General features: G+C 30.7%; 1 protein-coding gene across 1 annotated transcript in view; it reads left to right on the top strand.

Annotated features, from left to right (window-relative positions):
- The window catches only part of LOC106464193 (citron Rho-interacting kinase-like), a 70,721-nt gene that overhangs the window by 45,380 nt on the left and 9,649 nt on the right, over positions 1 to 15,692 (top strand). The window contains exons 15-20 of the mRNA XM_013924318.2: positions 1,549 to 1,665; positions 2,560 to 2,582; positions 5,690 to 5,831; positions 6,998 to 7,246; positions 7,967 to 8,020; positions 14,835 to 14,906. Coding sequence (XP_013779772.2) covers positions 1,549 to 1,665; positions 2,560 to 2,582; positions 5,690 to 5,831; positions 6,998 to 7,246; positions 7,967 to 8,020; positions 14,835 to 14,906 — 657 coding nt within the window. The remainder of the gene's footprint in view (positions 1 to 1,548; positions 1,666 to 2,559; positions 2,583 to 5,689; positions 5,832 to 6,997; positions 7,247 to 7,966; positions 8,021 to 14,834; positions 14,907 to 15,692) is intronic.

Genomic DNA, 15,692 nt, shown 5'->3' with positions numbered 1-15,692 from the left:
GGTCAATCCTCTCATTATGTTGGAATTTGGAAGCTCAAGCTCTTCAGTGTATTGAGACCTCAACTGTGAGAATGTCATAGCTTCCCTGTATTATTGAGATAAATGTATTTAGTCTGTTTCACAACCAACATATGGGTTTTATTGTTGTCACTTGTACACTGAGTTTTAAACCATTTGCAAAATATCAAAATAAACTTTATATATATCAGTTAGACTGTTTTAATTCTAAAGTAATAACAACAGAAGTGTTGGTCTTACTACAAAATAAAGATTGTAAGAAGGAAAAATATAAAATTTTTGTTTGGTACTGATACTAGTAGTATTACATACAACTCATACAAGTTTATCATTCTAAATACTGATTCATATTATTATTATGAATTAAATATAAAATTATACTAAATTATTGAACTTCAAACTACAAATTTAAATGCAAAAGAATATAAAAAAATCATTTAATCTTTCAATTCAAAGTGCTAAGCCTAATTCATGTAAAGACCTTGCACTCGCCACTTGATAGCTCTTAACCCTAACAATCGTGGATCAACTTCTTTCCTAAAAAATATATCTATTTTGAGTTAATTTTTCAATATAATGATTAACATAAACAGATATACGATACAGCATGACTTAAGCTACCATAGAAAAATAATAAAAGTCACGTACATCCCATGCAGTTTTTCCAGAAGCAAGTTTTATAAAGCTTATAGAAAAGTACTATTGGTCAATACTAAATACAACCTCTACATAAAATGGCAGTTACTATAATAAGCACCACCCACATTCATACTGAAAAATCCAGAGAACAGTGTTTTGTCATGTGCTTTGCTTATCATTCTATGATTTGTCAAACGTGAAATACAGTGATTGGTATAACATGGTACTGAAATTGACACCTTTGACTAGGATTGGCTAAAAGTTTTACAAATGAGGCTTAACATGCCTAGATGCAGTTTTATAAAGAAAACAGACTAGAAAAAGGTTTAGATACCAATCATAGATGGCAGGATCAGTGCTGAAGTGGAAGGAAAAATGTTTTTAAATTTTCTTCTTAGAGGGCGCTTATTTACAGTCTCAAATGTATTTTGGGATTTTTTTCATTAAATTTCTCTTTAAACTTCATTAAATAATACAATTTTGTATAAATAATTAAATGTTATGCTACTATTTACAAAAATAAAATTTTAAATCCAATAAAAGATAAGTTCTCTCTAATTTTTTTCAATTCACAAATGTGATTTTGCCCTCGCAATAAGACAAAATGGCCATGGCAGGTAACGGGTTAACAAGTTTATCATATATCTGATACCTTAAATCAGCTATAAAATATAAAGACACCACACCATCTCTTAGTTACAAGATATTGAAAATGAAAAGTATAAATTATGGAACATATAATGTCATTTTGTTCACACAACTTCACAGAACTTGTTTAACTAGAAACATTTTAAACAAAGGTATATTGGTATTGAAGGTAAGTGATTCATAGTAGTTACTTAGTTAAGACTGTTATATAGTGTTCATAAGTTGTAATTTCATCATCCCTAGAAATTAGAGGAAGAACTTCAGCATAGTAAAGCTATGAAACTGAAATTCGAGAAAGATATACAGAATATGGAACTGAAAGAGAAAGAATTGAATAATGTGATAGCAAATTTGCAAAAGGTAGGTATATCTTGTAACTTATCAGTTTGTTTTTGATTGAAATTTAATAATGGGATATAGTAGTTCAGACCTGTTGTAATTCCACTTCCTCCCATAATTAATAATAAATTTTATAAAAAAAACTTGAATAATCTAAAGCTATTTATTTAAATGTAGAGAATACATGTTTACTGTGGTATTAACCCTTTTGGCGTGCCCATCGTTGTATGGTGATCACATAATGCAGTTTGAATTTCCTGCTAGAAATTGAAAGAAGCACACAAAATCCAATAGATAATGCCTAATCTGCACAGCTAATGATCTCAGCTACCAATTTATATCCAACATGCTCTTCAAATTCTCTGTAATACTTGTAGTTGAAAACTATTTAATTTTTATAAGAAAATAGACCAAAATGGCATTAAATCACTCCAGTGTTTTTCACACTTGAAGAGACAATTAACTGACAATTCTAGTTTTAAACCCGAATTATGTGATGATTATTTTGAGCATTATATGACTGAAAAAAAGTATGCACCTAAAGGTGTAAGATACAGGTGTCCATATTTATGTATGAAAATATATGCATTTTGTACTGAACACAGGTTTTTTTGAGTTACAGAATTGAACATACAAGTTGGCACATTCTCCCAATGAAGAAAAATGTCTACGTTACTTAGTTTTTTTTGTGAGTGTAAAAAACAAGTTTGTGTTATGGTGTGACAGTAGTGTTAGTGTTATTCAGGAATAAAAATGTGGCTCGTAAGTTTTACAGTCTAAATATAGATCCAATTCTAGTGTCAGGTTGAACCTTTGAATAATAAGTTTTACATATAAAATACAAGTGAATGTAGACTGTTATGAGCTTTAAGCTATTTATGATAAACAATTGTAGTTTTCTGTTACAATTTGCAGTCTTTTGTTATAAAGGAAATAGGGTAATGTAGATTTATTTTGTATTTTTTTGGTGGTTACAAGGTTGGTCAAATTGACCAAGTCCATATAGAGTTAGGGTAGAGAAAATAATATATAAAATATAAAAGTTTACTGAAAAAAATGTTTGATATTTCTTTAGTAGGTTTTAAAGGTTACACAGATTCAATTTTAAAATTTTCAGGTGAAGAACAGTATTTTTATCTAAACAGAAAAATCACTTTGCACTTAGAGCAGTCAACACTTACTCTATAAATTCATGGAAAATCTTTTGTAAAAATGCTTAATTATAAAATCTGATTTTTTTGTATACAAAACAATTGTAATGTTTACTAAAAGCTTGCCCAATTTCTTGAAAATAGATAAAACATATTACAAGTTATAAGTATGAAAACTCTGATGGTTACTTTGTTGTTACGAGGTCAGTTATGTTGCCTGACCTCATGTTGAAAGAGTTAATATGGTCATAAGTATTTTTTTTGTTTTTTAAAAATCAATTAATTATTTCTTTTCAAACAAATATTTAAAAACTGAATTAAGCTGGTGTGTTGTGATGCTTGTAAACTGCCAACTCTCCTTTCGTACCACAGGCGATGTGAAAAATCTGGATATAGCAGAAGTGAAAAACTTAACTATTATATTAAAACCTGCTTTTGAAGATAAATGCTTGTTAACAATCAGTCATACACTGATTATATTTAGCTTTCTGTAATTTTTGTGTGAAACATAAAGATATCTAACTGAAAGATTCTTGAATAAATGAAAGTTCAACAACAACAACAAAAAAAAGGTATTTAAAAGGTATACATTTATGAAGTTTAATTCTGCATTTATATATTATCCATATTAAAATGTTAAGCTTACTTTGTAGATTCAATAGTTTGGCCTTTCAATGAAGCTAAGTTCTTCTTGAACTGATCCTTCTGATACTCTAGTTTTTCCACATTTTCTTCAAGGTTTTTAACAGTCTATAATTGCACAAGAAAAATACTATGTAGAATTAAAAAGCTTTATTAGCATGATATGTTTCTACCACACAAAACCGAGCTATTAAATTCTATAAGCAGTTATAAGCTTTCAATACAGTTGCATCTTTTTATGTTTCTTATTTCATCTTATGTGAAATAAATAAAGTATACGGTCATGTGAAATATAAGAATGTGTTTAACAATGCAAAAAAAATTAGCAGTTGGTAATGACAAATCAATAAGCAAGAAAATTCTCCAAAATAGAAATAAAAACAAGGTAAGACAAAGCACATTTTTCGTCAAAACCCTGTCACAAGTGACACATACAACAAAAGTAATTTATGATAAATCAATCATAAAATAAGAAGTATTAACACAATTTTGTGTGAGAACTCAAAACAGTAAATTGGTAAAAACCTGTTAAGTAAAAACACACTAAAAGTCTAATAAGTAAGTAGTGGGAATTAATATTTAATGACTTTAAAAGTCAGTATTCTAGACAGCAAAATTTAACTTGATTAATTCATTGTTTAATTAAGGCTCTATGAATATTTTCTTTTATTTCATGAGTTTGCTTTTGTATAATGAGTCAAGTGATATGTTCAGTAATAACTGTTGTAGTAAGTTGCCATGATGTTGGTAAACTGTACAGTCACTGAAACATAGGTAAATAAAATACAGTTACCTGCACAGGTGGTGGTGTTGATATGAAAAATTATGATAGAATCTTCATAAGTGCATGGAATTGAGTTTGTTTTAAAAACAGTCTTACTTGTAGCTGCTTTCTCTTTTTATCATCTAATTCTCTTAGAGATGATAATTTCTTACTAATTGTTAGATTTCTGATTTATGTTGCCCAGCATTATCACAAGATTCTCAGTGATCTGTGAAGAAAGTTTAGGGGTGTGAAGGTAGTACTTTATTGCCTATTTTACTGTCTCAATAAAATATGCACAAAGTCAAGTTTTTCTGAATGAGTTTTATCAGCACTGAGGTCTTAGTTTTTTATTTTTATCTGGCTGATAGCACATGGGTACACTGTGCAGTTAGATTTACCAGTTGCATAAAGAGCATAAAAATCCAACAGGGATTTGACTGGTACATAAACAGCTTCTTCGGTAACTGTTAAACTACGATATAACATAATTCAACATCATGAGGAAATAATTTGAAAAATATCTTTGTAAGTACCACAGTCTACTTTCACAAATCATTACTTATGTATAAGTTGGAAAGACTTGTATAGTTATACTTCTACAATGTTGATTGTTTTGTAAGGATTGCTATTTTCTATTTGCATTGTCCAATAAATGATTAAGTTATTTGTTGTACTTACAAAACTTTTAAAAACTGTTTATATATATATATATATATACACATTTAATTTCCAGACATATAGTTAAAAGAAGTTAGAAATAGTTGCAACAATTGTTCTACAGGAGACAAGAGAGAGAAATGTAACAAGTAATATAACATGCAAATGTAAAATTTTTTAATTTTTTCAGTAGTGTATTCAACACTGAACTTACACATCAGAATATAGCAGTATTTCAATTTTTATTCACATTTATTATTATTTAATACTATTCTTGTCATTTTAAAAACTTTTGGTGCTAAAAATATAATAATTAACATTTAGTTATTCTTAATATGTTTTATCTCATAACTGGTACAAGATATTAACAGAAACATTCAAATGCACTGTTAAGGACACCATGAGTATACTGATTTTAAGAAATTTACTACATTTCACAACAGGCTATGGATGACATCTCTGAAAAACTAATTTAGTTTGCTAATTATAGTTAAATGCCCTGATACTTGTAAGTTAAACAATGTCACACTCACACATGTTCATAAGTCTAGAGAGTACTTCATATGATCTTTTATATCTTTTACTTGTATACACGTTTTCGTAAACTACAGATTATTGAGAATGTGTGTGTGATAAAAAGATTGATTGAGAGAGAGAGAGAGAGTCTTTGAACAATAGCCAGTTTTATATGAGTACTATTCAAGGAACTACAGTATGTTTTAAAATGAGCATATTAAAATACAGAAATGTATTTATTTTCCAGTCTGAACAACAAGATAAGTTGTAAAAAAAAACTAAGTTTCTTTTTCTTTTTTCACTAACTGACTAGACCATGTTCATCAGATCTTAAGCAGGAGAATGCATTCCTAACTACTAAGATAGAGCAGACAGAGTCCCAACTAGAAAGAGTCCGAGAAAATTTGGCCAAAGAAAGGGCTGGTCAAAAAGAACTTAGAGAACAGCTGAGAAAGGTAAAAGCCTTTTAATAAAATATTTGTTGAAAAGAAACCCCTTTGTAGTGGATGCAAGTAGCAGTTAAAAAATATAGAAACATCCATGAAAAATTGGTATAATCAGATTATTAAAAGTAATAAAGATGTTGAATACAAATGTATCACAAAAACTTCAACTTGAGAGGCTATTAGAAGCACTGCGGTGGTAATTTGAACAAGTTAGTTTGACTTATAAGGAAGTAGTTAGAGTTTTACTTTGAATAATGTTTTTTATTTTATTTGTTCTATTAAGTTTGTCTTAGAACCATTTTGTAACACAAAAATGTTTTTGAGAGTACATGTACTAGATTTTGTGCAAATTTCAGTTTAAAGGTGATATCTTTTTTCTTCTAAAAACCTTACATTGGGATGGTAATTTCTTATAAATGTTCAACATTACATTATTTTCAGTCATGTTCAAGCTCTCATTGGATAGGTATAAACATTTGTATTTTTTTATACGAGTTAATGAGTGCATACATTTTGACATACTAATTATATGATATTTAGTAGATTAATAGCTAAGTTAATTCAGATGTAGATTTATGTATAAATTTATAGAAAAGTACCTTGATTACATATTTTAGTGTACATCAAGATTCTTTGTATTTTCAAGGTCTTTAAAAGTCTTAAGTATGTTGCTAAAGGTTTTAAAAGTCTCAAAACAGTGTGTTCACACTCTCAGTAGACTTGCCATATATAAGAGTTAATAGATGAGAAACACATTAAAAATGAGATATATATTATTAATATTTTTGTTATTTTTTGGTCAATGTGCTGTGAAAATAGGTCTTTAGAAAAAGTCATTTTAAATTTGGTCATTTGACAGCTATAGGAACTATGGGGTGTGTAAGGTGGAATACGAAGGGCTGAGTATTTAAAGAGTATTTGCTCTGACTGTGAACATTTTGAAAAAAATATGCTATTTAATTGAAATATTTCAACAATCTTCTAGAATCTCAAGCTTCATATATTATGACTTTTATCTCAGCCATTTGTTTTAATTAAAACTATAAACATACTATAATAGCATAAGTTAATATAATAAAAGGGGTTCAACTTAGATACGTGTTGCACTTGGAGCTTCTAGTTATATTCCAGTAAAGCTTTTGATAGACGATACAAGTAAAAGAATGCTCTTACAGAAACAAGACGAGCTATCAGACATCAAGATGGATGTAAGAATCTCTCGCCGTGAAGCAAAACAGGCCGAGGACATTGTGTCAACTCTTCGGGATAGTAATCGTCAACTCAGAGAGAAATCTACCGTACTTGAAAAGGAGAAAAATGAATGGCAAGAGCAGGAGAAAACTTTGCAAGAGAAAATAATTCAGCTGGAAGCAGATCTTCAAACTAAACAGAAAACTTTAGATGAGCAGAAAAATACATTTAAGGTGAGTGAAAATGAAAACAAATTCTTGAATTTTATACCTAACATAGAACAAGTTGTGGGAAGATAACATTTTTAAAATGAGCCATCAAATAGAAAGTAGAAAATAGATAAAAGTTAAGCACGCAACGTAAAATGGCATCATAAGCCTATAAATAATAAATAAAAAAAATAAACATGAAGACTGTTTTTGTTTTTAGCATAATCATATTGTGCAGTTTGTGTGTAGAGGTTATTTTACCATCTAAATCTTGTTGAGATGTGTTTTAAAGATGTATAGTTATGTAAGTACATAAGTTTAACTTTTTTAGGTGTGTTTTCTCTTCTAAATACATGTGTTTTTGTAGATTATGTGTGGAGAAAGAGTAAGATTTGCAAAGCTTCAGAGTATATGCATTTTGAAACAGTGATAGAACAAGAGGTAGTTACATTTTGTTGTTAGTGCTGAAGAGCCATTATGTATCTTTCCTGTTATTTTACAGTACGATTTGCAAACATTCTTGTAGAAAAGCTACATATAAATTAGACTGTAAGGTTGTACAGTTTTGTAGTAAGAACTGCTATTAAAACTGTTATTTCTGAAGCAAAGAAAATCTCTGAAATAATATTGTCTTATTAAATCATTGCTAAATTATAAGTCATAGTTTTAAAGTTATCAAGACCTGGGATTCCCATTAGATTTTTCTATTAAATTCTACACTAACATTATAAAATCTATCTGCAGACAGAAAAAGCCAAGCTGGAAGAGAGAATCAAAGCCTTGCGGGAGAATTGTGGAGTATGTAAATATTTAGCTCTTTGCCTTCCTATCCCTACACCCATTTGCTTGCATATCAGTTTTTTCAATTTATATATAAATTTCCTCTGTTAGTTTCCTTTTACTTGTCATTAAGTATGTTTTTAGTGAACTGTTATAATATCCAATAGCATGGTCCAGGTCTATAGGTGACAATTTCAGATTTGTATGTTGAAAATGACATTATAAGGAAGCACGAACCAATTAAACAGGGTGAGTGTAGAGAAATTTTAAAAATTATATAATTTATAGCAATCTAGGGCTGTGTTTTTTAAACTAGTAATTTAGCTATTAAAGGCCTAGTATAGGCAGTTAAAAAGGTGATTCTTCTCACTTGTGCTAACTTAAATCTAGATGTGAGAACTAGGAAATTGATATTGACTATATTGGAAATTTCTCTAAGACTGAGTATCAAATTTCACTTCTAACTACTTGAAAGCATTATTTGGCAACAAATATAGTGGAACTTCAACAGCTTTTCCTAGAAAGGAATAATCATGACATTTAGGCCAGGTCTTACTACTGATCTAAGCATGCTCATCAGTACATGGATGAACCTAAAGTTTATGAATTAATTGGGCCCTAATAGGGAATGAATACGTTGAAACAAGTAATCCAAATAGACTAGTTTTATATCAAAACTTAACAATAAGGAATGTTCTAGAAATAATGAAATTAACCAGGGGAAGTTTAAACTAATTACAGGTTTCTTGGTGAAGTAAAACTGCATTATTTTTTGCTTCATTACATTTGCAAAAGTAGCCTTATGACATATTGGAAATGTTGCAATTTTTATTAGTTTATTTTAAGAATAAAACACCAACTGGGTGAACTCTTGTTTGCCACTAGATGACTGGCTGTTCTCAAAATTTTAGCTTAAAACATATACAGTTTGACAGAAAATGTATGCTACATTTCAGTTATCATTACATTTTGCTAGAGTTATGAAGCATTTGAAAAGATTGATAAATCAAATATTGAACATTGAACTTTTAGCTTCAAACTGGTTATTGGTGTGTCATTCGATGTATTTCAACATACCTGCAGAATTATTAGTACATTGAAAGACGTACTGCTGCCTGTGACCCTGTTCTGTATTTCCTACCATTACTTCCAATTTTTATAGTTAAAAAGAAAAAGAATAAATCATCACAAAAATTAGCATGTAAAAATTTACCTTAGCCTTCTTCTCTCCAGCTTTTCAATCCATAAAAAAATTTAATCTGCTTAGTGTTGTGCTGATTTCTTTCACTAGTCCCCCTTTGGATTTAGTTAAGTATGTTTCCTACTTAATTATTTATCCAATAACACTGCCTTTTTCATATCTTTTCTATTGAATATTATATTTCAAAAAAGGACAGAAACAAATATACCAGTAACTGTTTGTGCATGAGTATTTCAGTCATTCTTTAAAATGTAGTTTCATTGTTTTAACTTCAAAATTAGGGGCAACTAATGCATATAACCCTTGAGTGACTTTGCACAAAATTTAACAAATAAATAATTCTTGTGAAATCTTTGCATGTGCACGTAAAGTTTGAAATGTACTTAAGATAATTTATGCAATTTCTTTTGAGTGTTTTTGTCTAAAATGTAAGTAGAGATGTATGTGTATTACAGTCAGTTTTGTAAAATGTTTAATTGATTTTACATGAAGATGTAAAAGAAATTAAAAAGCTTTGGTTAGTTTTTGTTGTTGTTTAGTGTGTAAATATTTGTTTGATGAGCTAATGTATTTAAATATGGTGTTTTTAATTTATAAAATGTTATAGCTATACTACTATGCACTGTTAACTTTGTAAAGGGCTGTTTACAATGTTTATAAATTTATTTAACCTTAGTAATATGTTATTCCAGTATTTTGCTCTATGTTTCTGATAGTAACAATAAACTTTCAATAGATTTCTGTGGTTCTTCTATTCTATGTTTTGTTGCAAGTTTTCATGAGTCCAACAACCATTGGTTGGTGAAGGCAAACATTAAGGTGATGATACATGTAAACCTCCAAACTGTTCTTCCATTGAACTTGCCCATTTACCAAATTTTTTACAAAGAATTTCATTGCTATAATAATAATTTATTTATGATGGAACAAGTGACTAGACAACAATTCCAAAATTCAAATTGTTTTAATTCCAGTCTGTTCTTCTTTCATTTGCAAAAATACATATTTCATTGTAGTTTCATTTGTTTGGGTGCCTTTGTCTTACAAATAGAGAAGATTTTATGAAAAAAATAATTTGATAAGTTTATTTCAGTTCCACTGGAAGTAACTTGAATAAGTTCTGTATCTGTAATTTACCATAGATTCTTGTTATACGATTCATAAGTTATTTACAAATGCTACTCATTTACACAGATATCTTAATGAACTCATACTTTAATTAATATATTTTTATATTTGTCACAAGATAATTTTCATAAACTTTCTCATCTAATCTTCCTTTCAGAGATACAGCATGAAAGATGTGTATTTAAGTTTTGTGGTCTTCCTAAATGGATTGCTTAAAAGTCACATAAAAACAACTTAATTAAGTACTTTTTTTTACACTTGATTAGATAATTATATTTGTCCCTTTTCTTTTAAAGTGTAAGTAATTGTGGATGAAGTAAGTTTGTGGTGAATAGGTTTAAGTAATCTGATATTATCATGGAACCATTTCATTTACTTCTTGATAGATTTAAGTTCAGTGCATTTACATTCAAGTTATCTATTTCTGTCATAAGTTAAAAAGACTAGGGATGATTAGATAGAGAACTTGCCTACAAGGGATGGTCAAAATTCAAAATACTGAAGATAAGAATTTTATTTGGAAGTGATAACCCCAAAAAAATATTTGCAATGGATGTTTGTTCATTATCTTAGGGTGTATTTGCAAAAATAGTGTTTTCTATTTCCTCCTAATTTTCTAGTACGTAGATCCAGTTATGCAATTTACACTCATTTGAAGGACAGTTTTTTCTACTTTGCATTTTTTTTTCAATGTAAGGACCATCTTTAAATGACATCACTCTTCAACATGTTGCTTATCATTATGAGATGTGACATTAAAATAGGATATTGTTTAAAAAGGCACTAACTGTTTTGTCATAAAAACAACTGATTATGCTGAAGTGTCAAAATTCGTATAATATTGTGAAGTGTTTAAAACATTTATTTTGCAATGCAAATGTATAATTTAAGAGAGAAAGTACAGTTTATGTACTGAACAAATCTACACTAATCGTATGTACACATTACATTAGAGCAAATCACTTGTTGCACATTAGAAACTACACTTCTCTAATTATGGAACCAATAATACTTATTACACATACAAGTTCATTCACCTAGTGTTTTCTTTCCTTTTCTTCTGATAATTGTCACCTTTTTCATGTTTTCTGCCCATCAGATCTGTCACCTTATCTGCACATTTCCATCTTCCCTTGGGGGACATCATCATTGCTGTAACTGTTTGTGTGTGTTGATAAGTATTCCATTCATTTTTCATTGCAGAGGCCTTTATCGCATATTTGGATCCCACTCTGTGGCGAGTGTTGCCTGACCAGGTGTACTTTTGTCTTAAATTCTCACTGTACAAACTGTGAACGTGCTAGATGACTATGACATTGAGACTCTTCATACTGCGGACCTGATGTACCATTCCAGATGCTGCCAGGTTTTGGTTGAATGATTCTGTCAACATGTTATTTGCTATAAGAAAACACACACACAGATTAGTGCCCATCTCTGATGATCTGTAGCATTTGAGGTCCTTCCTGCTATGGAAGAGCTAGGTTGTACAATTCCAGATGCTGCCAGGTGTTGGATGTAGCACTCTGCCATATCTATATTGCAGTTTACCCTTCTGGCTGAGAAACCTTCCTCCCTACCATCCTCCAGATATTTGGTGTTGGTTGGAGATGGTCCAGCCACATAAGTCCTCATATGTGTTTGATTGGTACCTTCCTCCTATTACAGTCTGAATGATAAATTTCCAGTGTTGCCAGGTTTGGGACTGAAGATGCGACCCCAAACCTGTAGTCCCTCTTCCTACAGCCTGCTTGTGTATCTGGTGTTGGTTGTAGCTGGACGAGACACACAACTTCCTACTCGGCTAAGGCTGTGTTCCCTCCTCCTACCACAGACTGGACAAAAAAATTTCCAATGCCACCAGGTTTTGGATCGGGAATGAACACCTGCATGGGCTCTCCCTCTCCTCTGTCCTGCCATTTTTCTGGGGGATCTGGTGTTGGTTGTATTGGAGGTGCACACATGCAGAGATGGGTTCTTGGTACAGGAACTTCTCTTTCCTACTGGTACCCATTTTTAAGGTGAAAGGTAGAGGACCCTCTTCCTCCTGTGGACTTGATGTACAATTCCAGATGCTGCCAGGTGTTGGTTGAGATCAAACTCCCATTCATGGTCTGTTGCACTATAGCCTCTCTATACCAGGAGGTCCCATTATTTCTGGATTTTTTTAACCTCTCCAAGTTCCTGCCTTTTACATTTTAGCAAAGGGTGAAGAGTATGCCTGACTCAGAAGTGGTGTGGTTCCCACTAGTGTCTTTTTTTTTAATTCCTTCTCCTACCTCATGGTCTTCCTTTGAGTGCTTCCAAAAGGAAGATCATCTTCTCAGCAATCCTCCACAAGTTCAACATGGGATTTTAGCTTTTAGTGAGGGGAGGTAAGATATCGTGTTGGAAGTTAACATTTTCCTAAACTGAAAATTTATTTCTGATAGATACTTACCTCCGTTAACATTTCCCACTTGTCCTCCTCACTTTCAGAGTGATTTGATTTAGTTAGTTATGACCAATCTCAAAGTGATTAACAGTTATTTATCACATATTCCAAAGTTTTATTGAAAATGTTTACACCTAGATACAACCACATTATGTGGCTATTGTGAATAGATGATTTAAGATGCATTGAATCCTCAACAAAAATTAGGAGTTAAAAACCCAGCTGCCATTCTTTCTGCAAAAGGAATCCTACCTTTAAAAGTTTGCCATAAAAGTTTGTTGACTGGTAGTAACAATACATGGTCACATAAAACAGTGGGAACTATTGAACATGGCATTTACAAACCTGCAGATTATTTTTATACTAACATACAGCACTTCAAAAATTATGGGGCAAGTAGTACCATGCCCTACCTCATATTGTACCCTAACCTCACATTTTGTAGCTAATTGAAATAAATATAATTTTGTGAAATTAAGCTTGACCAACAAAGAGGCAGAAAAGTGCAGTTGAGGCAGTCAAATGTTGGTAAATTCCTTTGTGAGCCAATCATAATTAACACCATTCATGAAATGAATTCCTGGCATATCCATAGAATAATTATTGATAAAAATCAGTTAGATTAACAATTTCTAATATATTTCACTAAATTTCATGAAATTTTGATTGAATAAAGGGAAAAAAATAATGTTGAATTGTGATACATTTTTCTAGGTATAATTGGTAAAAAAAGGTAAAACATTTTCTTGTCAAAAGGTAGTAATTATGAAAGAGGTTTCAGGGTTCAATTAAAAACAACAACAAAAATATATCCATTGTCATTATTAAAGTGTTTATGAAGTGTATAGTGAACCTCATTTTCAATTGGTTTTTAAGTGCTTTAACACATTTGCTGCTGCAGCGATTTTAACCCATGTGCTAAGCCACATTCATTATTGCTAAAGTGCCAAAATTTTAGCAAAAATTCTAAACGATCATGTCACATAACAGTATTGAAAAGTGAAGTAGCCAGTACTAAATCATTTGACCAGTAATCCTCTATCAGTAGTTTTTTTCTCAATGCCTATGATAAAAAGAATGCAAGAAATTTTCTCATTTCAGATGCATCAGTTGCAGACCACCACCACCACATTCTGCTTTTAGGCTTTAGGCAGTTCAATTCCAAGAATTTTTCATCAAACCTATTCATTTCAGCAACTATCATATTCACAACATCCTTCATCACAAACATTTAAAAAATGTCAACTGGAATAGCCTCATGTGGCAAGCCTGCAACCACTTGAGGCTATGTAGTAAATAAAATATCATTTAGAATAATGCATGTAGCCTGAACAGTCTGCCATTTATCAACTGATGCTGGTATTCCAGTGTCTGTATTGGCATTGTCAGCTACGAATGGATCATCTTGAATGTTTTCCTATTCTGTACAGTCCAGGCCTCTTTCATCATCAGACTCAGAATCACTAGGATCATAATTACTATCCTTATCTACATCCTTCTCCTCAAATATGGATCAGATTCTTGGAAAATACTTGCAGTTTTACTCAGACTAAAATGTTTGTATAACCCTTCTATCTTCTAGCTATAGTGGTAAACAAACAAGCCACTGTAGAAATTTTAAGTCGTGTGACTTTACTTTTGTGAAAAAATTTTCTTTCATCATTTATAAAAGGGCAGGATAATCATTGTACATAATTTGCATATACATTGCACATAATCATTGTACAATGCTAAGGGAGTGTTTATCTCTATGTTCATATGTAGTTATAACCCCTTTGCTGATTAATGTGTTAATATATCAGCAGTGCCTAATAGAAGTGATTGATACGTTAACACGTCATTAGTGGTGAATGTGTTAAGAATAATTTTTGTTAATAAGATGTAAACTTAAACTAAAAAAAACAGTGAAGTTCTGCACTTTTTCTTTATTTTCCCTACTTAGTATAAAAATAATGTTTTGTTAGAAAAGTGTAACTTATGTTTTATTTTAAACATACACGACCATTCAAAGATGGGAGCTGAAAGTGTAACTTCCATTTAAAACATCTTTACATTACTGCCCTTTACAGACAACTAAAGAACTACAAGAGAAATATGCCAAAAGTCAAGGCAAATATGAGGAACTGAGTAATCAAATTCAGGTAGGATAGATTTAGTGTGGTTTTATTTTGTCATTATTAATTCCATATCTCTTGCACAAAATGTTGAGTTCTAGTATTGTAAGGGTAAGAATATATGTTTATACATCTGTTTATTATTTGATACAGACAACAAATATTTAATAACATAGGCTAAATCAGGATTTTTCAGCATTTCTTTAAATATAATGTTTCATAATTTTCAGCTGATTACTATCATTGTAAATTAAAGTTAATTCTGTAACAATAACACAACGTATTTTTACAGTTGATCTTAACAACTAAGTTACGTTATAAGATTTTTCACTTTCATACTAACTACAAAAATGTTTGTTTTATCATTATTTCCCTGTTATGCCATTAGTTACAGCAGAGAGTATTGCTAGCTCTTAGTGTTTTCATTATGACAACCAATAAACAAATCTTTCAAACTCATGCTATTGTAATACAAAGTACAGAGACTCAACTATTTGAGGATCGTCCATTAGAAGTGTTCATTTCTTGAAACAGAAGATTTATGCTTAAGCTGGTCAAACACGAATCTTTAATGAGTAAAAGACGTGAAATTTCATCACTATAGGACTGATAATAAGCAAAAAGATGTGTGTATTAACATTTAAACTACAATTTTTCTGTTGTATGTCTCTGCTGCTGGTGCTTTTCACTTAGTATCAATGTCAGTTTTAATGAACTGAAATATTACACCAGTTGCTGATTTAGAAAAGTTTCATCCTTTGAATAAGTAAAATTAGTGAAGTATCAAAATTATGGTACTTGAAGACAAATAGC

The sequence above is a fragment of the Limulus polyphemus genome, unplaced genomic scaffold (genome assembly GCF_000517525.1).
Source record: "Limulus polyphemus unplaced genomic scaffold, Limulus_polyphemus-2.1.2 Scaffold1584, whole genome shotgun sequence".
Taxonomy (NCBI): domain Eukaryota; kingdom Metazoa; phylum Arthropoda; class Merostomata; order Xiphosura; family Limulidae; genus Limulus; species Limulus polyphemus.
The sequence above is the reverse complement of the archived record's forward strand: the minus strand, read 5'-3'. Positions and strand labels throughout refer to the sequence as shown.